General features: G+C 36.2%; 1 protein-coding gene and 1 long non-coding RNA gene across 5 annotated transcripts in view; one reads left to right on the top strand and one right to left on the bottom strand.

Annotated features, from left to right (window-relative positions):
- LOC145674791 (uncharacterized) overlaps positions 1 to 25,922 on the top strand; it is a 146,753-nt gene that overhangs the window by 107,964 nt on the left and 12,867 nt on the right. For all 3 annotated transcript variants that reach the window (XM_081745006.1, XM_081745007.1, XM_081745005.1), the window contains 2 exons: positions 3,517 to 3,697; positions 25,541 to 25,667. In XM_081745006.1, coding sequence (XP_081601132.1) covers positions 3,517 to 3,697; positions 25,541 to 25,667 — 308 coding nt within the window. The remainder of the gene's footprint in view (positions 1 to 3,516; positions 3,698 to 25,540; positions 25,668 to 25,922) is intronic.
- Positions 1 to 25,922, bottom strand: part of LOC145674793 (uncharacterized) — a 60,194-nt gene that overhangs the window by 23,944 nt on the left and 10,328 nt on the right. For both annotated transcript variants that reach the window (XR_014129030.1, XR_014129029.1), the window contains exon 2: positions 11,783 to 12,009. This is a non-coding gene — a long non-coding RNA (uncharacterized LOC145674793). The remainder of the gene's footprint in view (positions 1 to 11,782; positions 12,010 to 25,922) is intronic.

Raw genomic sequence — 25,922 nt, 5'->3', positions numbered from 1 at the left:
ACTCAAACAAACCACTCCCATACAGAATTCTGTAGCAGTTGTTGATGTCATGACAGAGGTACAATATGCAAAATGATTGAAGTGTAAAGACAAGTTAACGTGTTGAGACCTTTTCATTGAGTTCATGAAGAAGATGGATCGGTGTCTAACGAAATACGACGAAACTCGCATAGTATTTTACATGTACGTCGAACATTCACTGAAGAGCTCAATGAGAAAGAAAAGGGCGAGCCAAACAACGCCTTTTCAATATAAAATCACAGACTCCACAGATATAAGCAAAGCAATCTTGATCTCTACTGTCTCATTACAGGAGTAAGGATGAGTTGACAGGTTACCTTGCTCATAAAGTATTATTGCATGCACAGAAAATAGAGCAAAATTTAGTCGCTAGTCAAAGGAACAAGGCAAAGTCTTCGGTTAGAAGTGTTGCACGAGGAAGCTGATACAATAATTATACTGTTTACCTCTATCAGTGCGTGTTTCTGCACTCCTCATCTACTCAACAGATACAGACGTGTTTATTATCTTATTGTGCTGGTTACAGTTGCTTCCACCAGACAGTATGTTTGTGACCGAATCTGGAGCTAATAGGAGGTCAACAGAACTTATTTCGTATTTACTCTTGCCTAAATACTAAGCAAGTTAAGGCATTATTACGACTTCATTCTCTGTCTGGATGTAGCACATTAGATTGTTTAAAGAATAGAGGACGTCAATCTTTCTGGAAAGTTTTTGACTCTTCTGAAGAAAATATCCTAGAAGCATTTGATAGATTAGGCTGCTTAGAAAGTTTTACATCTGAAGATTTAAAAAAAATGAAAGAAAATTTCCTTTCTCGCGAGTTTTTACAAGATAAAATATTTTCAGACATTAGTAAACTCTTATAGTAGCTGTTTATCAAAAAATACGTTTAAAGTGAAAATTGAGGCCAACAAAGACAGTTTTACATCAACACATCTTAAGAACTCACTTCCAAGTGATGGAGTGGCGATGGGATAATCTTTCACAACTGGACAACCCTGACCATCTACGTTTTGATAGGAAAAGAAGAGAAATGAGTAGTTTCCTATCATGAATCATCTACCATGCGCTCCAGGAGCTATTTTAAAATTGGTACGTTGCGGTTGTGTCAAAGAATAATGTACTGTCAATTGTGTCAATTGAAAAGCCATGCTCAATCACTTAGATGTACAGAACAGTGCAAAGGTGGAGCAGAGGAAGGGCATTGTGAGAACAGTGAAATTACGATCAAATGCAACTTCGGATTCAGATGATGTCTCATAAATAGAATTTTTATAATTTGTTTTCTTTCCAAACAATTGTGTAATAATAAAAATTATTTGTTTGTGTATTTGAAGTATTTTACTATTTGTTTTGCTTTCATAACCCACATTTTACTATTTTTTATTTTTTTAAAATTAGAACGCGTGTCGTTTTTAATCTGTAATAGGGAAGTGGTCCACGACAATACCAAAATAAATTACCCTATAGTTGGAAACTTTTGTTTAATTTAACGTATTTATCGACGTAATGATTTGTTAATATTTTATACTTCACACCGTTTGCATTACCGATATTTGACTGCATATCTTTCGAATAGATTCAATTTTACATCAATTTTGCGGTCTTTTATTAAATTTGTAAATAAATAAAATTATCTATTTGACAAATATCTATGCAATATTTGTAAATAATAGCCATGGAAGAAAATGAGACACTTATTAAAACCCATTCCTTAGATTAGTCGATATGACCATTGAAGTTCAAAAAAGTGATTTAATTTTACCCCCGTTTTAATAGTTTTCTTAATTTTTGAAGTAGTGAAACTATTTAGTTGGCAGCTATCTATGCAAAGGGCACATGCAACAGCTATAAGAAATCAAATGAGCCAGCTCCCATGAAAATCGGTTGAGAACTTTAACCTGTATAGTGCTAAAACGAAATGGATGTCAGCGTTAGCGACCATCTTAGAAGTATGACGTCATAAACCGGCTGTGCCACACTTCGAGACAAAACACCCGATAGTACACGATTCTATAGCTCATTACCTATCCATCGCCACGCCACCACTCATATAATTGCTTCATTTAAAATCCTATATAATTACATATGCCCTCCGAGTAAATAAAATAAATGAGGAACAGCTTTATGCTACAACCCATGAAGAGTCTGGACCTTCTTTATATCTACATTTGCGCGTACATTGTTATACATCATGGGGGACATCGTGTTTTATGAAGATTACTGGGTGGGTCCGGGCAAAGTTGCGGTAAATTTCATGGAGTTAAAATCTGTAACCATCTGAAGTGATGATGTCCCCTCGACATAGAAAGATATGATGGATCAACCTTTCGATAGATGACCATACCAACAACAACCCTTTCTAAGGTTTCGAAAATCGTTCCAGACTTTGACCGAAATCCAACCACTGTGCTCACCATCCTCACTGAGGCGTTGCAATAATTCTAACTTGTATGGATGCAACTTGTTAGCAAATGAATTCCGCATAATCGATGAGTAACTAACTGACTCATAAAATAGAAGCAAGCCTACCGTGCAGGGCTGTTGACTTCGGATAACTACCGACAAGAGCTGTTGATTTCATATGTTTACATCTTTCAAACTACTTGGCTTTGGTTTGTTCATTTCTCTCTAAATTTTGATGATTTTTTTTACAACAGAAATGACTGTAGTCTCGGGAGGTTGATTGAAGCACATGGCAATGATCCTTGCGCTTATTTCAGTGCCCACCACGATGATTTCTATAACTCTTCTTTCGTCAAATTCATTGCTCTTCGCCCTTGTAAGAAAATATGATTTATAACTTGAAAACGAATACCAGTTTGAAATAATTAATGCTGTCATCGTGTTTCTGAAAATTTTCTGGCGTTGTTGTATATATTGTGCGCCCATATTTCAATTTAAAAATTTAATTTGAGACCAAGACGGTTGGATTTTAAGGTGGTGGTAATTTTCATTGGAAAAATTTTTCTAACCCCAAAAGCATGTGTATCATAATATTATCCTGTAGCATGAGTGCTCAGACGTGACTTTTATGACGCAGGTTTTGACTATCACATTCTTTATTGTAGAACACAATACTTTACATTGAAATTAGCACAATTTAACTTCAATTTTACCATAATGATACTTTTAAGTGTTGGCCAGGAAGTGGAATTTAAGGTGATTAACATTTTAAAATAATGAATTGTTATACAAAAAAATTCTTTCTCTTCAGATTATAAGGACAAAATTGTGGTGGGAGGCCTAAGGGGTCATAGACTAATTCTGTTTTAAAATAAGAGGGTTATCTCACTACCTTTTGGAAGGAAAATCTTAAATTTGGGAAATTGCGCTTAGGGAGAAATGGCACTGCTATCCTTTACATACATATTATCGTGTTATTCTGGTGGTCCTATAATGTTTTTACATCCCTGTAGATATCAGTAACAAAGGTGAAATAGTTAGTGGGCTAAATGGTAACTTTTATTTTGTTATCTTCTTTCATTGTAGCGGTTGCAGCGGATGAGTCTTTGAAAGAACAATTTCAAACTTTTGCTAAGTTTGGTGATTATAAAGCTGATGGAAATGTAATCAACTTAAATCAAGTGGATAAATGGCTCAAATTAGCAGGGGTTATTGATGGCAAGTTAATTACAACTAATGATACAAGTGTATGTTGGGCAAGGTTCAGGTACGTTTGTAAATAATGGCACTTCTCAATTTTATCCAACTATGGTGGCACATTTGATTGTTGATAGAGTTATGCGTAATTTATTTGTCTAACGTAGATATTTACTTTACTCTGTTTTGGTTTATCGCCTCACATTATGCACCGAGGCTGAGGAAAGTGGTAATGATGGGAAGGATGATAATAGTGAAATATTGAAACTGGGAGAAACAGGAGGAAATTCACGCACTTGACCATCACAAAGCCCACTTGGCGAAAGCCCAGGAGCACCACGCACCAAAAGTGAGCATTCTACCACCAAGTCACTGCGGTCCCGTTGATATTTACTATAATTCAATATGCTATGATGGTATTTTGTTTTTTTCTCAAAGTGTTCTTTTAAATCCCTTAATTCCAGCAATTGCTCCAGACTTTTTAATTTGGGAGAGGCATTTTTATTTTATTTTATTATTTTTTGTTTTGATATTAGGTATATTTAAATTCATTTATTCATTCATTTAGAACAAAAAAATTAATTTCCATGAATATTAAAACCTTCTGTTGTAAAGTTTGTCTATTTTTGGATAAATTTTATCCAACTCTGACAAATAAGTACAGTTTGTTTAATAACATATTTCAATTTATTATATCAAAATCTTCTGCTAAATCGATGAAAATATAAAGGTACCCAAGAAAGTTCTGTAACTTTTTATGAAGGTCTGTGTTCAATTGGCCCCTAAACCGTGAGTTGAGTGCGAATGGAGATGAGACGAAGGTCAATTGTTAATATGGGTACATCCAACATACTACCTGGTTCTGGCAGTTCAGTTACACCGTGAACTTGCGTAAGGACAGAGTGAAAGAGTGAACATGGGACCTCCGCAGAGCGTCATAAAGAAGTTTAACGTTGCATGCATACACATACAACCGTGGTCCCGCGATTAACTTGTCTACAGGTAAAAGCCAAACCTTGCCTAACCACTAGACACAATTCCTCTACCTTTACCTGCATACAAAGCAATCACAAGCACACCCTAACGGATAGCCGTTCCCCGATTCTTGTTTTGGCATGCAGAGTAAATTCACTGAAAAATAAAATCCCTTTTTTTTTCTTGTAGCGATTAAGCTTAAATTTTTTTAACCAGGAAATACAGGTAAAACTCTCAAATTTCAACTGGAACAATTTATTACAAACCAAATATATATCGAACAATAACAATAAATATCCAAAACCCAAAGTAAATCGATTTAAATTCCCAAATTTCTTCAAAAACATATAAACAAGTAATGATTCGAAAGGTTAACATTAATTTCTCTAATATTCAATAAATATCAAAATAGTAAAACATTTAATTTACCCAAAAAGTATTATTACTTCCAAAGATCCAAATTTTTCCCGTACACATTGACTTACTGTTTCCAAATACTGAAATTAACCCTTTTACGGTACTCATTGACTTGCTGTTTCCAAATATTGAAAATTAACTTTTTCTTTCCCAAAACTTACAATATTTCTCTGGTAGGTTAGGAATTACTAGTAATATGTCTACTCTTGTGTTAACACGTATACTCATCTCTGTGAAATCCCAACATAAATTAAGGCGCTCTGAAAAGTTTTGCTCTACTATACTCAATCATAATTGGGATCCGAACCCGCATGGCATCCGAACCAATATATTGGGATCCAAACCAAAGAATTGGGGATCTTATGCACTATTATGGAAAATAATGAGAGGGCGAATAAATTTCAAATCTCCTTCCAGTGCCAAAAGAGGTTAAATAATTCGTCCTCCCTTCATTCCCCAAGACAGTACCAAGTTCAAGCCCAATTCTTCCTATAGGTAGAATATAGCACTCTACTTACCAAAACCAGCATTGAAAAATTCACACATATACTTATTCCTTAAATATTCTGTTAACACAATATTCAAAGCCACTAAATTCATATACCGTTATGTCAATCATCAAGTAATTCCCAAACGCGTTTCCAAAATGAGCTTTTAAGGTTAATCCCACTAAACAAAATTTAGATTAATTTCCATATTACTCTCTTACAACTATCCCTTACCCATTCGAGTCTTCAAGTGGCCGAGCTTCCATCCGCTTCCACCCAGAAAGCTACCGCTTGCAGCCACTAGTGCTGCCATCTCTTGACATTCGAGGGAACTCCTCGTAACTAGCACTCATAACTGAATGGGGAGGCCATCTAGCGAGTAGAAGTCGTATTACTTAACTCCTACCTTTACATCTAATATACAATATTCCAATTCAATCACAATTTTTTTTTTCTTCGACGAAAACGCTAATATACGTTACAAAGTGTATGCTGTATGAGTTCAAACTGTGGTCAAACGCCGTTGCAGCGGGGCGGAAAATATGCCAGGCCTTTGGTGAGGGTGCCGTGACTACGAAGACAAAGTAGCAGTGGTTTAACAAGTTTAAGGACGATGACGAAATACTCGAAGACGCACCACGCGGAAGACCAACATATGTATAAAATGAAGATCTTCAGGCAACAATTGAGGCGAGCAGTGGCCAGTCATGAGAGTAATTGGGACTACAATTCACTGTGTGTGGAGAAACCATTCGGCAGCATCTCCATCAACTTGGGAAGCAGTACAAGTTGAGTCGATGGGTCTCACATGATTTGACTCCGGGCAAGAAAGCAACGCGAAAAGACTCTGTGTTTCTTTGCTGTCTCGTCTGAGGAAGGAGCCATTTCTGAACAGGGTGTTGACATGTGATGAGACGTGGGTCCTGTACGAAGCTCCACAGTGCCGTCATCATTGATTAGCATCCCATGAACCAGTTCCAAAACAGCCGAAACCAGCACTACACCAGAAGAAGGTTCTCCTGTGTGTTTGGTGCACTACTTGTGGCATTGTGCATCGGGAACTGCTACCAGAGAATCAATGTAACTGTGTACTGTCCGCAGTTGAGCCGTTCAAGAAAAACTCATAACTCGGGAGCCAGTACTTCTGAATCGCAAAGGAGTCCTCCTGTTACAGGACAACACTAAGCCCACGTGCTTAGGATGACCCGGGATACCATTGTACGGCTTGAATGGGAAACACTATAGCATCCTCCATACTCCCTGGACATTGCACCGTCCGATTACCACCTATTCCATTCCTTGGACAATCACTAATAGAGGACGCCAATTCAAATACCTAGTAGAGGTACAAAATGCACTTGATATATTCTTCGCTTCACAGCCCACCAAGTTGTACCGCGATGGAATCCATGGGCTTCCAGAACGTTGGCAGAAGGTCGTTGATGGTGATGGGGACTATTATCGATGTTCGAAGGTGGTGAATGAAAAAGCGACAGAACTTTCTTGGTTACCTTTATATCAACAACGATTTTTTTTTTCTAATAACAATATCACATTTTGTAGCGTGAACAAGAGGGTTGCTTGAGTATTCTTTTCTTTTCTAAAACCTATTAGGAAGAACTTACTGTATTTTGATTATTTAAAAAATGAGTAAATGGTTGTAATGACTTTTTCAAATAATTTGGAGAATACATATAATAGAGAAATTGGTCGATAATTCTTGGATTCATATTTACTACCCTTCTTGCGTAATGGCTTCACAATTACTGTCTCCAGTACCAGGGTGCGAATTACCGGGGAAATGAGGGGGAATTTCCCCGTCAACCACATTTTGTCCCCCCCCCAAAGAAGTCGGCTGAAGTATCCCCACCGGGGATGCTCGCTTCCCCTCCCCTAAACTATGCTTTATAACGCCAAATTTCAATGATTCTTGTCATTTCTTGTAAGTTTAATCTTCTAGCTGTATTTCGAAATGAGCGATGTAAAGTATTCACTTTTGATCATTTTTAATTTCACCACTATTTTCACCGTCGTTTAGTTGAACTATATTATTATGACTATGGTTGTTACTTGCAACCGTGTCCTTGTACTCTTCAGTTTGTCGTCGTTCGTGAATTTGAATGTACTAATTGCGCATAACAGTCACATATGGATTTATAAATGCTCTTAGCGGTTGGCCAAGAAGAAGTAAACAAATAGCTTCTTCCATCAACAAATAGCGAAGATCGAACATGTGTTATTCATCCTCTACATTTGCATTTATTATCATTCCGTTTTAATTTTTGTTATATTCCATTTTCCAGTAAGTTTATATTCTTTGGTAGCGAATGGTCCTCATTCCCTAGTAGTTTGAGTGTATGAACTCAAAAGTTCGTTTAATTTGTGGTAATTAGCATAGTAATCACTGCCTTTTACAGTTTACGGAAATGAACTTTTAAAACTGTACTCAAAATTTGAGATATATTCTCTTGTGGCCAAGGGCGCCCATATTGTGGTTTCCAGGGGGGGCAAGTATACGCGACATTTCAAATATAGGTACAAATTTTGCTGTAACTAATATAAAAATTCTATTGGGTTTTCGATATTCCGAAGTACAATTTCCTCTAGGGGTGGGGGCGAGCGACCCGCCTTGCTCCCCTGATGGGCGCCCTTGCTTGTGGCTATATGTCAACGTACATGCTGGGGATGCGCCCCTAGTGAGCAGACATGTTAGTGAAGGTAAGTAAGTGCATAATTGAATATTTGTTTCAGCATTTGCTAGTACGACTGGTTCTCCGTGTCATTCTCCGTGTATGTAGAAGCACTTCAACTGGAGCGGGCTTTTTAAAGTTAACCCTTTATTTTCCATCTTTCTTTTCGCTGTACAGTTTGCTGCCCACGCCAATAATGTTGTCTGGAAAACTTCAATGTAATGTTTATACTTTATTTGAATAACGTAGCACATAATGAATCAATTCATCTGTAACCTAACACTACAGTGTTGACTTCCGAGCTCCGTCACGGAATCGATATTTGAAAAAATGCATGAAGAGTGCAACTTTAGCGGGTAGTAGAAGCGCAAGCTCGAAATTTGATTTGAGACTTTTTAAATATTTGGCCTTCGATTTGACTTTGATGCCAGAAATCGGGACCAACAACAATTCATTTCTCGTATGATAGGCTAATACCTAGAACCTTTTGAAAAAAGTAAGTCCGGTTTAACTGATAATTTTAGTGGTCTTCATAATACTGAAGTAGGTTTTCTTTCGCAATCTGTGTGTCATAACGCGAAATGTAAGATTTCAATATGAGTAGAAAAACTAACATATGCTTGTGATCAGGCTAATCGCTTGGGCCGAATTATTAAGTAAATGAACCTTAGAGAACTACGGGCACAAGAGTGAGTACATTGAAATACGTTCGGAAAGATTAGGTGTGGTGTGTGCATGTCGGACAATATATACGTACATGGGGGAAACCATATAGTTATTGGCCACTTAAGCGTTTTCAGTTTAAACGTTTGTCTATAAGACAGTTCTTAGAATAACTGAATGAAATGTACCTTTTTAGAAACGTTTGTTTCTTAATAGAATTGTATACAATTATTTTAAGATGCTGTAAAAGAAAGATACCAAAAACAGTTTTGAATGAAAATGTACAAAAAGTTACAGTTATTAGCCACTTTTTACAGTAATTGGCCTTGATAAATTCAGTTATTAGCCATGTGCTCATTTGCGGTTTTTCATGCAACATTTGTACAAGTTACATATTTGTAGACCACAGTTATACCCATTGTATTCTCACATGCCCAATTACTATAATACACGTTATTATATGAAATTAATTATACGATAATCTAACATATTTTCTTTCCACAGAAGGCTTATATTAAACTAACTAAATAAAAAGTAACAAATTTTGATGTTATTGATCATTATTAATAGATTTATAATTACATACAGTGAAAATAAACATTAGTTTTCGAACAAATGGCAATTGACAATTATTTTAGTGAAATCACTTTTACAGAGATAAGCTATGACCTAGGCGTACATGTTTTTATTTGAAGTGGAAAAATCTGGAAGGTCTTGCACATAATCCGAATCCTCCTCCATATCACCTGAACTGCTTATTTTGTTTTCCTGGTAATTGTTCTTGCATAGAAACGCATCACCATCACTTGGATCAGAAACATAAATACAATGAGCTTTCAGAATGCACATTATATGGTAAACTCTTAGACACTAATCACACTTTGTCTTGTCGTCAGTGTCATTTACATCAAATGTACATGTATAACATTATGTTATAACTTTACGAACAGATTGTCTACTTAAAAATAAGTTTCTTTCAGCAGTCGTTTGTGCTTTTCCTTCACTTTTACTTTCCTCAATTGGACCCTTTTTTTATTTCTTCCTTTTCTGATTATTTTTCTTTTTATAAATCGTTTCTTCTCAAGTATTTCTTGATATTATTTAGATGTAACAGCATAAGGAAGTATTTCAAAGTCTTTGTTTTCTTTTCTTTTGCCACTGAAGGAAACTATCTAACTTAGAAGTTAGCATCTATTAGTTGAACACGATGCCGTAAAATTTTGCACTGGTTCACCATTGCAGAATCCATACTTATTTTGTGAATATTTTGTAGTTCCGAATTATTACAATTTTCAGCTACATTATTTCCTGCTTCCTCAGTTTCGTTACATATGCTTGACCGCCCTTCCTTACCTGAAGTGTCACTTAACGAGCAGAAGTATCGCGATCTGTAGAATAACTAACGTAAGAAGTTTTTGCTTTTATGTTTACCCTTTCTGAAGCAAAGCTAAAGACGATACAAAATGAAGAATTCTGAACTAGAGTCACTTTCACAACAATTTTCGTTTAGTTTTTCAAATACCTACAATCAGTTTCCATCTACAATTTGTGCGAATGATTCATAAGGTAGTCCTAATGAAATTTCGGAAATACATCTTTCTATGAGATCATGCATATTTTTGGATGAAGTGCCAATACATTTAGATATTCTATAGCATCTGGATTAAATGGGTAGAGACTACAAGCTTCAAAACCGGTTTTCAAATGTTTCGGTTTTATGAAAGATTCGTATTTTGTAAGACAGAAGCAAATGAATATTTTGTAAGCACTTCAATAGGGTGTTTAGTTTGTCACTTTTCGTACCGCTTTATGCCAATATATTCTGATGGGTCGAAACACCCCTACGTCAGTAGGCTGCATACTTGCGTTTGGATAAAGCGCTATACTCTATTAGCAGCTGTGTACATAAAATACTTAACTGATAAATCAGGTGCGATTTATGTCCATCAAGAAATAAAATTACGGGAAACTTTACATTCTGTTGTACTAAAAAGGGGTGAAGCACGTTCCCTGTGTATTCATTTTTTTAAAAAAAGGCTAGAGCCGTCATCCACTCATTATCGCTTCGTGTTAAGCCCCAAGAAGGCGGAACTGATTCGATCACCTTTTCTGGGATTCGTTTGTAGGGATACACTTTGAGAGATGAACCTGAAGACCCAGTAGCAAAAAAACGTGAATAAGACCGTGATTTATTCCTTTGAGGATCCTTGTTCGTTAAAGAGTATATATTTTAGCTCCGTTTTCAAGAAGAATCTTGCCAGATGCTGGGCATACCTGAAAACCTGTCTCATCACCGTTCCAGATTCTCGAGGATCTTCTAATGCATCTTCTTGTTTTGCACATATTGATATATGTCTTTGAACCATTTTCATATATTACCTTCACTCACACACGCGCTCGCTGATGTGACGCCGTCGCTTGTTTATTCTCTTATTCAGGGTGGCATTTCAGGAAACTATGTAAAACATATTAAATTTAACGATCACTGTGTGATAGATACACGTATATGTTACAAATAAACATAGTATTACCTTCGAAATCATGTGGGGAAAACACGGGTCATTATTAAATGATAAATATATTTTTATCTATGAAAATAATAATACACAAAATAGTACAGATTTTTTACTTATCTATTCCTCCAAAGAAAAATTTAGCTTTATACATTTTAAACGTCACGGCGAAATTTTAGACTGTAGCTTAATTAGACTCAATAAATCAACTGCTAGCATAATTACATATTTCGTTGTGCCTGTAAAACTTTGAGACGGAAGCACAACAATCCAAAATGACCAAGTGGAGATAGTCTACAATGACAGTAATGTTCGAGATAGCAGTCGAGATATAAAAGTAAACAATCTTTAAAGATTTAAATATTATCATACATACTGGAATAGAAGTATTTCATGAAGGTTTCTTTACCTAGCTAACGTATCGTCCTCTTCCGTTGTCAATACTGGTGATGGGCTGAATGTTTCTTTGCGTCCGGGCCTACTACTTTTAAACTGAAAAGTCGCTCTTGGAACTCCCTACTTTTTGGCAGCTACCCTCACAGAAACTCCTTCATTTGTAACTTTTTGAAGTGCGTTCATGAGAGCTTCAGTTTAATATTTTGGTCTTTTTGGCATTTTAATTCAGCTATCAATTACCTGAAAAATGTTATTAGCAATACTGATTAAAAGAATAATTCATTACAGCATTACAAAATTGAAAATAATAAGTGATAGAAGTACTTAAAGTTGTAGTTATTAGTCAGACTACCGACAGTTATTAGCCACCCCGGCTACTAACTGTACAGATACATCATAGGACCGCGAGAAAACCATAGGTTGTAAACCAAAATATAACATTGATTTTTCAATAAAAACATCAATATATAATTCGTAATGAAAGAAACATAGTTACTGGCGTAGGTGGCTAATTACTGTATAGCAGGGTGGAAAAAAATCATGATTTTTTTCAAAAAAATCATTTTTGTTGATTTTTTTGATTTAAATCGATTTTTTTGATTTAAATCAAATCTTTTTCTTCGTATAATACAAGTCGCGAACTGAAGAAAAAACATTAGGAATTAGTATTAAATGTTAATTATGCCATTTAAGTGAAAGTATTGGGTTTTAATTTTGAATTAATTCCCAATCGTTAACCTATTAAAATCCCAAACAATGTTTCTTAAGCATTAAGGAAAAAGTACAGCAATGTATATCAACATGACACTTTTCTTTTCACGAAAGTTACTGATATTTGGCAGGGGCATATTTTTAAACAATTGGAACTAGCTAGCGGCACGAAATACATACAAAGGACATAAATTTCGCCTAAAATTAACTAACTCACTTTATGACCTGTGGAACCCGAAGGTTCAATGCCATGTTCACAAAAGCTCTCCTGACTTCTATCCTTAGTCAACTGAATCCAGTTTCTATTTTGTATTCTTATTTCTGCGAGATCCATCTTAATATTGTCCTCCCATCTGCGCCTAGGTCTTTCTAATGGTCGTTTTTCGATTGGACTTCCAGTTAAAACTTTGAAAGCGTTCCTACTTTCTTCCATTCTCGCTACATGTCCTGCCCACCTGAGCCTCCAAGATTTGATGACCCTAAAAGTGTTTGGTGAACGGTATAAATTATGTAGTTCCTTATCGTGAAGTTTTCGCCATTCCTCATTTCCGTTCCTTTTGGTTCCGAATATTCGTTTCAGGATTTTGTTCTCAAATACTTTCAGTCTGCGTTCTTCCCTCAGCGTAAGCGACCATGTTTCACAACCATACAGCACAACAGGCATAATTATCGTTTTATATATTTTAAAACTTCAAATTCCTCGACAGAATTCACGACGATAAGAGATTTTGAACTGAATAATAACACGAATTCCCTGCTTTTAGTCGATATTTAATTTCTTCGTGAATATAGTTTTCTGATCCTATATATTACCCGATGGCAGAACTTTCTTTGTCTTTATGCGATGAGCTTTTGTAAGTCAAAACTTTTCTGCAGGAATTCCAAAATATAAAAATCAAGATGATCAGTTCCAGCAGAAGAAACATTTGTGATTGTTAAAAATATGCTTTAAGTGACGTGAAAAACAGTTCATATGCGAGTCGTCCGTGCATTTAAGACATCTATACATAGCAGGCACGTTTTTATACTTTTCTGTTTGCTATTTTTATTTCCTCTGACAATTTTTTCCTGCACAGGCGCGGCAAATTTTCTGCGATCACATCGCAGATCGCGGCATGTTCTGCAATGGGGTCAAGTATCCACTTTATCAAAAGTATTATTCGTTATTTTAACGCATCCAAAATTTGTCGTATTACGATTCCGAGGAACTTCTATGTATTTAGTACATAAATTTCGCCCAAAATTTTAAAATTTCAATTTTTTTTGGTTCGGAGAGGGGATCGGGCCCCTTTAAATACGCCCCTATTATCTGGAAACAAACAAATAGACGTGGACGCAAAAGAGTTTTCATCTTAAATGTTTATGGTGATTTCCCCGTTGGAATAGAAATTTTAAAACCCTGTGTTACAAAGAAAAGAAAGCAGGGTTCACCCGTAACCCGTTCAAACGGGATTTTCCCCGATCGTTCCCTACATGTTACTCGTTTTCATACTGTGCTTACATACATTTGAGTCTCATTGTATTATGATTATTATCTTCCATAATCGAAATAACAGAAGAGAAACGGGATTTTACTTACTTTCACTTTAAATTAATTCATTTCGGAATTTGATTTAAATCAACGATTTTTATTAAAAAAAATCAAGTGATTTAAATCTTGATTAAAATCGTGATTTAAATCAGACTGATTTAAATCAATCCACCCTGCTGTATAGGAACTAAATTGCGAGCCATCCCCTTATAAGTGTTAAAACAAAATATAACGTAAAACCACAGACGTTAATTACATTCTCTCTCTTCAACTTTATTCTTAAAAATGACGAGTTAATCAACAATAATTCATGTACTACACAAGCACAAAAAAGTAATAATTCCTTAAAAAATCAGTAAGACCTCCCTGTAAATCAAAAGGTGTTTCAGAACAACCAGTCATAACTTCTCATTGGATCAAATCACACCACCAACACACGCAGAACAAATGACAAATAGATACTGCACCAGCGTAGTGAAGTATTCACGCAGCAAAAATTATCTTGGCAGTGACGTCAACGCTCTCAGTTGCAAGGCTACCAACTTTCGCTATTCACAAATAGTGCTTAGATGGCATACTGAACGCTTCGCACGTCACGTCGTAACTACAGTTTAAAATAATGCTGGTAGCGAACTAGAGAGAATTTAGATAACAATGTATTTGAATAATACTAGCATATATATATGCATTGTTACGACAAAGAAAGAAAAAATAAGATTAGACCCTATATTTATGTCGTTAAACGACAATATCTTTCCTTTCAAAAAGCAATTTTCTATTTCCAATAGAATTTTTTTTTAAACCTAAACCCCAATTTGCTCAGTATTTGTTGTAATGCCCACTCAGAACCTTTGAAGTCAATGCTTTTCTTAAGTTTGCACAATAATTTAAGGTGGCGACAATGCCTTCAGCATAGAAATTATGAATTGTTCTACGAACTACTACTTCATCGAAATAATCTAAATTTGTTTGTCTTTTCTGTGTATTCGGCCTTGCTTTACAGGGTTGTCCAGACTTTACTCCTTCTCTTTCACAATTCGCCACACGGATCTCTCACTGACACATGTTGCTCGGGAGGTCTCATGAACACTGTCAAATTTATTATTGTACGCTGCAAGAAAACTTGTAAACATTAAAAACAATGTCTCCTGCATCACAATGCAACGGCTTGCCTTTCTTTAAGGTACTATCACCATTTTTATACACAAAATTTCGAGAACGAGAATAAAACAAAGGATTGACATCTTTCACCAGTCAGCACAGACTGTACAGCCCTACAGAAAGAAAACACGCGCTTTTTAGTTCATTTCATTTCGCTTTTGTTTTTTAATTTGTTTGTTTTTTTTCCTGGAAGTGCTGTTCTTATGTCCTATTGGTAAATGTTATACTTTTCGAAACTACATTCACTAACCCCCACGCTCTGTTTCCGCGACCAGGAAACACTTCACATATCATCCTCTAACTCAAGGACCGTGATGGGTAAAGACATGGGCGTTTCTTGAAAATAAACTTTGGACTTCCCTTCCCATTTCTTCGTCCACTGCATATTTGTGTCTATCTTCAATAGAACGAAAGTTTGTAACATGTTGAAATCTGAGTGTTGTTAGAACAGAATAAACATAAATGGCTATCATTTAAAATTATTTTCCACATACTTATAATGTAAAATTCAAATATAAAATAACCATATTCTTCATGAAAGTTATATAAATATAAAAGCAAAAAACGTAGCATTTATGTCTCCTCGAACTCCAGTCATCGTTATACAAAGATGACAAGTATATTTATCAAAAACGAATCTCCCATTTCGGTTCATTTCCTTTCGCTTCCCTGTTGTAGAGAACGGAGCGTGCTTTTAAGTTGGTATTTGTGTTCGCGCATTTTCTCTTTCCTGGGATTGGACTTTGAATTGAACGATGTGTCTGCTTTAACCAGTGGGATGGCATTTGAGCAAGAGGAAAGTCTACGTCACTGCCAGGATAATTCTCGGGCACTGTAGTGTATCGCTTAATACAGTGAAACCTCTGAATAACGGACACCACTGGGACGGGAATTTTTGTCCGTTACTGAGAGGTGTCCGTTACAGAGAGGTTACACAAATTTAATTTCTCTCAACGGTCATTGTATGCAGTAATATACAGTAAATACATTATGTATGAGCGTAAATACGTAAAATTCAATATGAAAATATTCCATTTAGTACGTATTTGAATTACCGGGAGGGATGAAGGAGAAATTCATTTCTGTTTAATAATATTATTGTTGGGGAATGTGTTAATATGTTCGTATGCTGCAAATGATAATGCGTGTATGGTAATTTTCTTAAGGACATGTCATCATCTTGTAAAAAAATCATTAATTCACATACTGCTTATACGAAAAGTAAAAATAGCTTTACTAAGTATGCAATATTATTATTAAATACTGAAAATGTGGAGAAGAAATTCACCAAATTTCTTGGGAAAAAGTCTGCAGTAGTTATCTGCCGTGTACATCCTACGGACACTAGTTTCTGTTCGAAATTTGCTTGCAACTGTTGGATCAATTGGAGAACTTCTGTTTCACCGCGATTAATGGCAAATTTCTTTAATTGTTCAACTTTTTGGCACACCAATTTGTACAAAAGAAAAATTTTGCTTTTTTAAAAAAGTAAGAGAGAAAACATTGCTCGTTGAAAAATGTTATTGCAAAATGAACAATGTTTGTTTTGTTACCTATTGTCGGGAAAGATGCAAGGCCCGGAGGAAAAAGCACTAAATTTGTTACGGAAGGGAAGATCCGCATAGAATTCTTGACCATTCGACTGACCCTGCATGAGTGTTAGTGCTTATTGAAGATTTTCTAGGATTTCCACCAGAAAGCAGTTTATTGCGGGCGGAAAAAAAGAAGCATTTCAAGTTCAGCTTAAAGTTGTTCTGTTTGATAATAGATACACTTGTGGGGAAAAGACTTTTCTGTCTATTGTCGTATATCGCAGAACCGAGAATAATTCCTGTCCGTTATGAAGAGGTTATTGAAACGTTTGGGGGTAAAAAAGGACTGTCCGCGTCCGTATCTGAGAGTGTCCGTAAAAGGGAGGGTTTTGTTCCGTAAGAGAACATATATTTTTGCCGGGACAAAAAAATCTGTCCGTATTACAGAGGTGTCCGTTAAGGGAGGTTTCACTGTATATGATTTCGTTTCTGAAATGGGCCAATTACTGTCAGGGGGGCCAATAATAGTATGGTTTCCCCTAGTTATTGTCAGTAGATTTATTGAATAAATAAATCTCTTATTTATTATAGATGTCATATTTATGTGTGTGTGTGCGGGAGGGTAAGACACTGTATCATTTTGAATTATTGCATCTTCAGACTTTACGTCCTGTTGGCCTAATTTTATCCCCCCCCCCAATACCGATTATCTAATTCGCACACTATTCAGTACTATCTGTTAAATAATTTAATGTACATCTGTTTGTGAGGCTGGGATTCCTACACAAATTTAGGTGGAGAATATTATATTTAAATTAGAAAAAGCTATAGTTTTGAAGAGACAGCCTATGTAAGTTTGGCATACATATATAAGAGGGGAGAAGTTATTAATATAATTAATGTATAGTTTATATAAGCGACAATAACCTAAGATAAATACCAAAGAATCTATAAAATAAAGAAAAAAAGAAATTTTTGAGTTTTACGTCCACGGTTATGACGGCTAGGCTAAAGGAGACGGTGATGATGAGAAATGGAAAAAGTGGGAGGAAACGGGAGAATCCTGAGGAAGCCCACGCATACAGTGTGTGTCCACTACAAAGTTCACTTGGTGCGAGCCGGGATAGAAACGAGGAACCCCATGCGCCAGAGGTGAACGCTCTACCACTGAGCCACCGCGGCCCCAAAATAAAGAAAAATATCATAGAAAATTCGAAATGGGGATACAGAATTCAATAGCAATATAGATATCAAGAACACCTCATTCAGGACAAAGTTGCGATTTAATGGTTAAGATTTCGTCAAAAGCGGTGAAACGGAGCGGGTGTGTGAAACCAGAGCTTCGATTACCAGTAAAGTGTCCACATTACCTGGACAAATTTCGAAGCCTTCGCGGAATTTCATCTCCCCTGATACCAGTGTAGTTGATACGAGGACTTTCGTTCAAGAAACTCCCGTCCTCACTGCCAAAGATATATGCTCAGTGGCCCACAAAATATGATTAAATTGTGATTTGATATTTGAGTGTAATTATAAGTAATGAAATGGAAATTATAAAATACGAATTAACGTAGTTTTTTTATGCATGGGTCAATATTAGAGTTAGTGATATAAGTTACAAAATGAGTAGAAAGCATGCAAGGTTATTATTGTAATTTGGATTTGATATGTATCTTTATAGCATATATGGAGAATAACAATTTAGTATTTCATGAACTATGCATGTACACATCTAACACACAAACTTGTAAGAAAATGTGAAATGTTATTTATTTAAAATTAGAAGATGTCATCTCATAGCTATTGAAAATTGATTACAGTGACGCCTCTGTATTAAGAAAATTGTAAGTTAATTCAAATGAGCTGTTACGAGATGTTGATTACAGATTTTTCTTCCTTTTTAAAACATTCACATACAGTTTGCTGCGAATAAAGATTAGCGTAATCAATACCCAATGTTACTTCAGTAGTTAACTATATAAATTCTATGCACTTTGAAAGGGTTTGGGTACAAAACCTCGCGGCCAGAACCTCGCGGCGACAACCTCGCGGACCAAAACCTCGCCTGGCCAAAACCTCGCCTCCCAAAACCTCGCGGCCCAAAATCTCGCCAGGCCGAAACATCGCCTGGCCAAAACCTCGCCGCCCAAAACCTCGCGGGCCAAAATCTCGCCGGGCCAAAACCCCGCCTGGCCAAAACCTCGCCTCCCAAAACGTCGCGGGCCAAAATCTCGCCTGGCCAAAACCTCGCCTGGCCAAAACCTCGCGGGCCAAAATCTCGCCGGGCCAAAACCTCGCGCCCCAAAATATCGCCATACCCAAAATCTCGCCTGACCAAAATGTAAATGTTCCAACAGATGATAAGGATGACGGTATAAAAGACGCTGTTGCAGAAGAAGTATCACGGGTATTTGACCAAGTCCCGCGATACCATATGAAAATTCTATTTCTGTATTAGAGGATTTCAATGTGAAGGTAGGGCGACAGGATGTTTTTAAACTGGTTATAGGGAAAGAAAGTCTGCATAAGGAAAGTAATGACAACTAACGAGGTTAGTTTCGTGAACTTTGGAACATCCAAAAACTTAGAATTTTAACAAAAATCTAATAATATTTATGAAAATATGAAACAATATATGAGTTTTTACGACGTCCCTTGATTATGTCCTATAGGTTAAAGGAGACGTAGATGACCAGGATGAAGGAAATGATCGAATAAAGAAAGTGGGAGGAAACGGGAATAACCCGAGAAAGCCCACGCACACGATGTTTTGCATATTATTATTATTATTATTATTATTATTATTATTATTATTATTATTATTATTATTATTTGTAATGTGGAATTGCATATTAGGAAACACATTGGGTAAATTTTAAAGAAAAGTTTCATTCGCGGCGAGGTTTTGGCACGGCGAGATTTTGGGCGGCGAGATTTTGGGCGGCGAGGTTTTGGCCCGGCGAGATTTTGTCCCGCGAGGTTTTGGGCGGCGAGGTTTTGGGCGGCGAGGTTTTGGCCACGCGAGGTTTTGGCCCGGCGAGATTTTGTCCCGCGAGGTTTTGGGCGGCGAGGTTTTGGCCACGCGAGGTTTTGGCCTGGCGAGATTTTGTCCCGCGAGGTTTTGGGCGGCGAGGTTTTGGCCACGCGAGGTTTTGGCCCGGCGAGATTTTGTCCCGCGAGGTTTTGGCCGGCGAGATTTTGGGCGGCGATGTTTCGGCCGCGAGATTTTGTCCGTATACCCTTTGAAAGTTATTTCGAAAGAACTAGTCAGTGAACTTCCAATTATGAGAAATTACGCTTTTTTAATTAGCAACAGCAATAGGATTCTCAAGCATTCAAAGACGAACGCGGAATATATCTTACGAATTATAATTTTGACAGGATTATGATAAGTTAGATTGTCGTTGCCAAAGAATAATAAATATTAATTTTTAGGTAAAACTTCGCTTTTTTTAAAGCATTTGTAGGAATATTCCTAACAGCTGGGAAAATGGCCGCCCAATTTACATACATTATTACACTCTGTTATTATTATCAATTTAAACAATAAATAGTAAGTAAAAATGAGGTTACAAATGAATGATAAATTTCCTTATTTTATCTTGTCAATATGTTATTATAGAATTATTATTTACGTGTGAATTATTATTATAATTCTAAGTAATGTAAAATAAGTTCAAAACTATCATATGCAGCCTTCTTGTGAAATGGGTGTGGTCATTGTGGCCTTTAAAACAAAAAAGAACAATATATATCCCCTTCCCTGATTTAGCGGTTAAAAGTAAGTGACTACATAATTAAGCTAAGAAGCACGTACAGTAACGTCATGCATGTTGTTTAAAGCATATAATCAGAACACTCATTCTGAGAAGTAAAGCCATTCTGCATCCTCATGGTCTTCAAGAGTTCACAATAGCTCAGCATGGTGAAATTAGGGCCGTTCGCCACAAGAGCAACATGCATCTGAAATCTAAGAAGCGCTTGGTTTTGACCGCGGAATTGTTCGGAAATGTTTGGGATTAAATGAGCCAAATCAGGTGGATCTATGGCAACAACTGCAGCTCAGGATGAAGCACTAATATAATACATCAGGAATAATCCAATACGTCCTGAATCCGTCTTGCGAGCAGTGTTGGTCAGTTTCTTTAAGAAAATTTCCCTCGACTGATACAAAATTTTCCCTTTTCTTATCAAATTTTCCCTTTTCTTATCAAATTTCCCCTTTTCTTATCAAATTTTCCCTAGTTTGTTGAATGTCCAATTCCTATGACAGAAGTTATGTGATAAGATTAATTTTGCTATATGAAAGGAAGAGCTAATCACATTTGTTTTATTCATTTGGTTTTTACTTCTATTTTTTCTTTTACTTTTCATTTACTTTTCTTTACAAAAATATACACCGAAATACACCCAGCCAACAAAATAAAATGAAATGAAATCGTCCCACCATTATGCCTTTAGGCTAAGGGAGATGATGATTAAAGCAAGTAATTGATGATGGAAGAATGAAAAAGTGGGAGGAAATGGAAATACCTCGAGAAAATCCACGGATACGGTGTTATTTCCCACAAGCTTACTTGGCTAGGGATCGAATCGGGGACCCCATGCACCAGAGGTAAGCACTCTACCACTGAGCCACCGTGACCCCCCATCCAACCAACAATGGTTGCAAATTATTCTACTTTCAGCACACACAATCTATTGCTATTGTATTGGTTAATTTCTGAAGAACAAAAAAAAATTTAAGCGTTGATATTAGTCAATCAGTCGGCTAGAGAATTTCCCTGGATTTTTCCCGTTTTATCGAAAAAATTCCCTTTTTTCCTTCTTGCTAAATTTACCTATGAAATTTCCTTAGATTAGGAAAATTTCTCTCAAACTACGAACACTGCTTGCGAGACAAGACTGTAAAAAGTACTGCTGTTCCTACAAAACCACATGACAAAGACTAAAAACAGCTGCCTGACAACTAAATGTTCTCGCCCAACAATAAGTAAGCAAAATTATTTAAAATACGAAGTCTGAGCGGCAGACATCAAAGAGTATTGGTATTTTTACTAATTTCGGTTAGTATTTTACGAATATACGAGGTGTGGCAATTAAGTAACAAGACTGTCCCCTCCTGTCGCGCAGAATTTTGGGGGAGAGGTAGCTAATGATGTGTTGTTGATCTTGAACCTTCATGAGCAGCCACTGTTTGTTCCATGATTCTGAAAGTCTTCTTTGTAGGCTTGCAAGAAGAGAACAGTGTTCTGTAGTAGTGCCGGAATCATGCTGAACAGTAGTGTTGAGCAGCGCATTAACATCAAATTTCTGGTGAAATTAAAAAAAAAAAATCGATGGAATGTTGTGTTATGTTAAAAGAGATGTATGGTGATAATGCTATGTCACGTGCGCGAGTTTTCGAACGGCACAAACCATTTCCAGAATTAGCGAGGAGGTTGAAGATGATGAACGACCCGGCCGCCCTTTGAGTTCAAGAACGGACGAGAATGTTCAAAACATTAATGAACTTGTGCGGAAAGAGAGACGTCTGAGCATTCGGATGATCGTGGACATGACGAACATTAACAAAGAGACAGTAGGATAAATTTTGCATGACAATTTAAACATGACAAAAGTTTGTGCAAAAATTGTCCAGGAACAAAAAGACATTCGAAAGACCATTTGCTATGACGTCAAAGCAGAACCAGACTTGCTAACACGTGTCATCACATGTGATGAAACATGGATTTTCCAGTATGACCCCGAGACTAAGCGTCAATCCATGCACTGGAAGACTCCCAAATGGACAAGAATGAAAACACGAATGAGCAAGTCGAAAGTGAAGGCAATGCTCATTGTTTATATATATATATATATATATATATATATATATATATATATATATATATATATATATATATATATATATCAGTGGCGGATCCAAGGGGGGCTATAGGGGCTATAGCCCCCCTTTGACGCTCAGATATACACTGGATAAAATGGCCTTCAATCCTGCTTTACACTGGATAAAACGGCAAAATATGGTTTAGCCCCTCCCTTGATCATATCCTGGATCCGCCCCTGTATATCATATCAGGGGTATCATCATGACTGAATGGGTGCCTCAGTTTCAAACGGTAAATCAGACCTATTACAAAGAAGTCCTAATCAAGCTGAGGGAAAGAATAAGGAAGAAGAGACCGGATTTGTGGAAGAACGATGCATGGATCCTCCATCAAGACAACGCGCCTGCCCATAATACCCTTTCTATGAAGTAGTTTTTAGCAGCCAAGCGCATTCCTGTGCTTGACCATCCTCCGTATTCCCCAGACCTGGTTCCCTGTTATTTTTATCTATTCCCAAAAGTGAAAAGTGCATTGAAGGTAACACATTTTCAGTCTGTGGAAGAGGTGAAACGAAAAACTGCAGAGTTGTTGAACAGGGTGACATCTGATGACCTACAGCATTGCTTTGAGCAATGGAAGGCACGTATAGAGCGGTGTATAGATAGGGAAGAGAAGTATATTGAAGGGGAAACAGTCAATTGTAACTTTTTTTGCAATACATCACATTTATGATACCAGTCTCGTTATTTAATTGCCACACCTCGTACATACTATGTCTAGATTCCTATTGTTGGGTGAGTAGCTACGTTTACTAGTGAGAAAATACAAAAATGGATATTCAAACTCATCCCATCGGGATGAACCTTCACATATCTACTAACCGTTCCGTACCACCAATCAGTCTTGGGAAGTAACGTAACGCAAGTAACGCGTTACTTTTAAGTAACGTTTCCTAGTAACCTGTTACGTTTTTCCCAAAGTAACTGTAACGGTAACGCGTTACAAATTTTTAAGTAACGTACCTAGTTGGCGTTACATTTCGAATAAGTAATTACAATATATGTATATATATTTTTTTCGGAAACAAATGTTTCTTTCTTGTAAGTGAATTTCTCAGAAAGCTGAAATGGAGCATGAACTATGTCATTGACCAATTGTCAGTCACCAATATACAGAGAAACAGATCATACTGCCACTTGCTGTTTTTGGAAGATGAGTACAACCTCAGGAAAATCACATGTACTGATTGCAAGCACCTGTAAGATTTTGTCATAGATTTTGACAGCTCCAAATCAATACATTCAGCGAGTGAACTACAAGTGTAATTGTGGTCTATTTTACTTTGATTGGTGTTGTTTTTACAAAGATCTAGAACGAAAATATTTTGCAGTTCGAATATTTGAAAGAATACTTTTCTTAAAAGCTGAGGATGATGGTGGACAGAATTTAAAAGTAAAGTGTCTGAAGCAAGGGTAAAAGTGGATGTGAAAAGGTAAGGGGATACATGACGTCACGTTGTCCCCGTGCCAATCTTTGCACATTGATATTTTTTAGAAAGTGGAGGGACGCTCAGATATTTTCTGAAAGTAGAGGGATGGCGTCCATCTGCGTTCCCCTCACTTTTATCCCTGGTCTGAAGTGAAGCGAGAAATATTTATCAACAGCTAGGGTGCCATAATTAACGATATACAGTAAGGGGTCAATATGAATAAACTGTGTTCTGATGAGCAACCCTATCTTATTACTAGAAAATAGTTTGTTGATGGTATTTAATATAGGAGTTCTTTCAGATCAGTTTGCGTATCCTAGAGTCCAGTTGGTTATAGAGTTTAGAGCAACTAGCTTTAAAAAGCATGTATCGATTTTAGAGTTACTGGCAAGTTTTGATTCACCCCCAGTTCATGTGTTATTTTATTAGTTATAGTGTAATATTGCTCTATATACTGTATTTTTATTTTTACATAACAATGTTATAATAATTTAGGAGATTAATAATAAGCAGTCACTTTTTTCTAACGCAGTATGGCATTTTAGTCAGTGTTACATTATATGAAAATCTTCATATAGCTGTCAAGTAAGAATTTGTTCTTGCATCTACATAAAGAGATTTAGAACGTGCAATATTACGTTTATGAAGTCAGCGAAGCACATCAAATTTCCAATAAAGTAACTGTCCACATAAAATAATATTATCAACCTACAGTTTTAAACATTCTTCTCTGGTGCTTGAGGTCTCGGGTTCAAACCCTGCTCCAGCCAAATGAATTTTGTGGTGGACAAACACCATGTGTGTGGGTTTTTTCAGGGTTCTCCCGTTTCCTCCCACTTTCTTCATTCCACCATTTTATTCATCTCTCATCATCACCGTCTCCTTTAGCCTAACCGGCATAACTGTGGGACGTAAAACTCAAAAATTTCATTTCATTTTTTCTAAATATTTACGATGATTGGGGAAAATGGGAATGTGCAATAATAACAATAATGAAAGGTTTGAAATGTTTAAAATGTTAATAATAATAATAATAATAATAATAATAATAATAATAATAATAATAATAATAATAATAATAATAATAATAATAATAATAATAATAATAATACGAAAAATTGAAGTAATTAGTTTTTTTACATATTAATAGTTTCGGACTTAAAGTAATGCGTTACTTTCGAAATTGGGTAACAGTTACTTTTTGAAGTAAGTAACGCGTTACTAACACGTTGCATTTTAAGGGGAAGTAAAGTAATTTGTAACGCGTTACATTTTCACAAGTAACTTACCCAACACTACCACCAATCGATCATGTTAGTCGTTAGACAATCCCACAGCGAATGTTTTATGCTATAGTAGTTATAATTAAGAGAAAAACATGTTTGTTTCAGCATTTTTATTTTCTGTTTTATCAATATGTATCTATTTACTAATATGTTTGACTACTTGAATATATATATTAATTATAATTTCATTTTCGTTATTGTAAAAATCATTGTAATTTTCTTTCTTCCAGATCAAGGAACCTCAACTATCCTACATTTATGAAGTTTCTGAATTCCTTTGCCAAGGACAGACAGATGGACTTTGAAAGTTTAAAAGTTAGATTACTAAATTGTCCTGGGCCCACTTTAGTAGGAGTTGTTAGTATCTTAGTTTTTATTCTGTTGTGATTTAATAGAGATCTATTAACGGATCTCATGAACACCATTGGCCTCATTCCGCTCGGTTCAACGTATCGTAAAATTTACGTTTCAGTTTGTGATACTCGAGGTCACGTATTGATATTGCGAAATTATCACGTCAGCGACGCATGTTCTGCGTGTAACTATCACATTTTTTCGCTTTTTTTATTTTTACAAACTCAGCTCTACAATTCTTTTAAACATATTGCGTTA

The sequence above is a fragment of the Thermobia domestica genome, chromosome 18, assembly GCF_964235325.1.
Source record: "Thermobia domestica chromosome 18, izTheDome1.hap1.1, whole genome shotgun sequence".
NCBI lineage: Eukaryota > Metazoa > Arthropoda > Insecta > Zygentoma > Lepismatidae > Thermobia > Thermobia domestica.
Note: the sequence above shows the minus strand (reverse complement) of the source record. Positions and strands in the feature narration are given on the sequence as shown.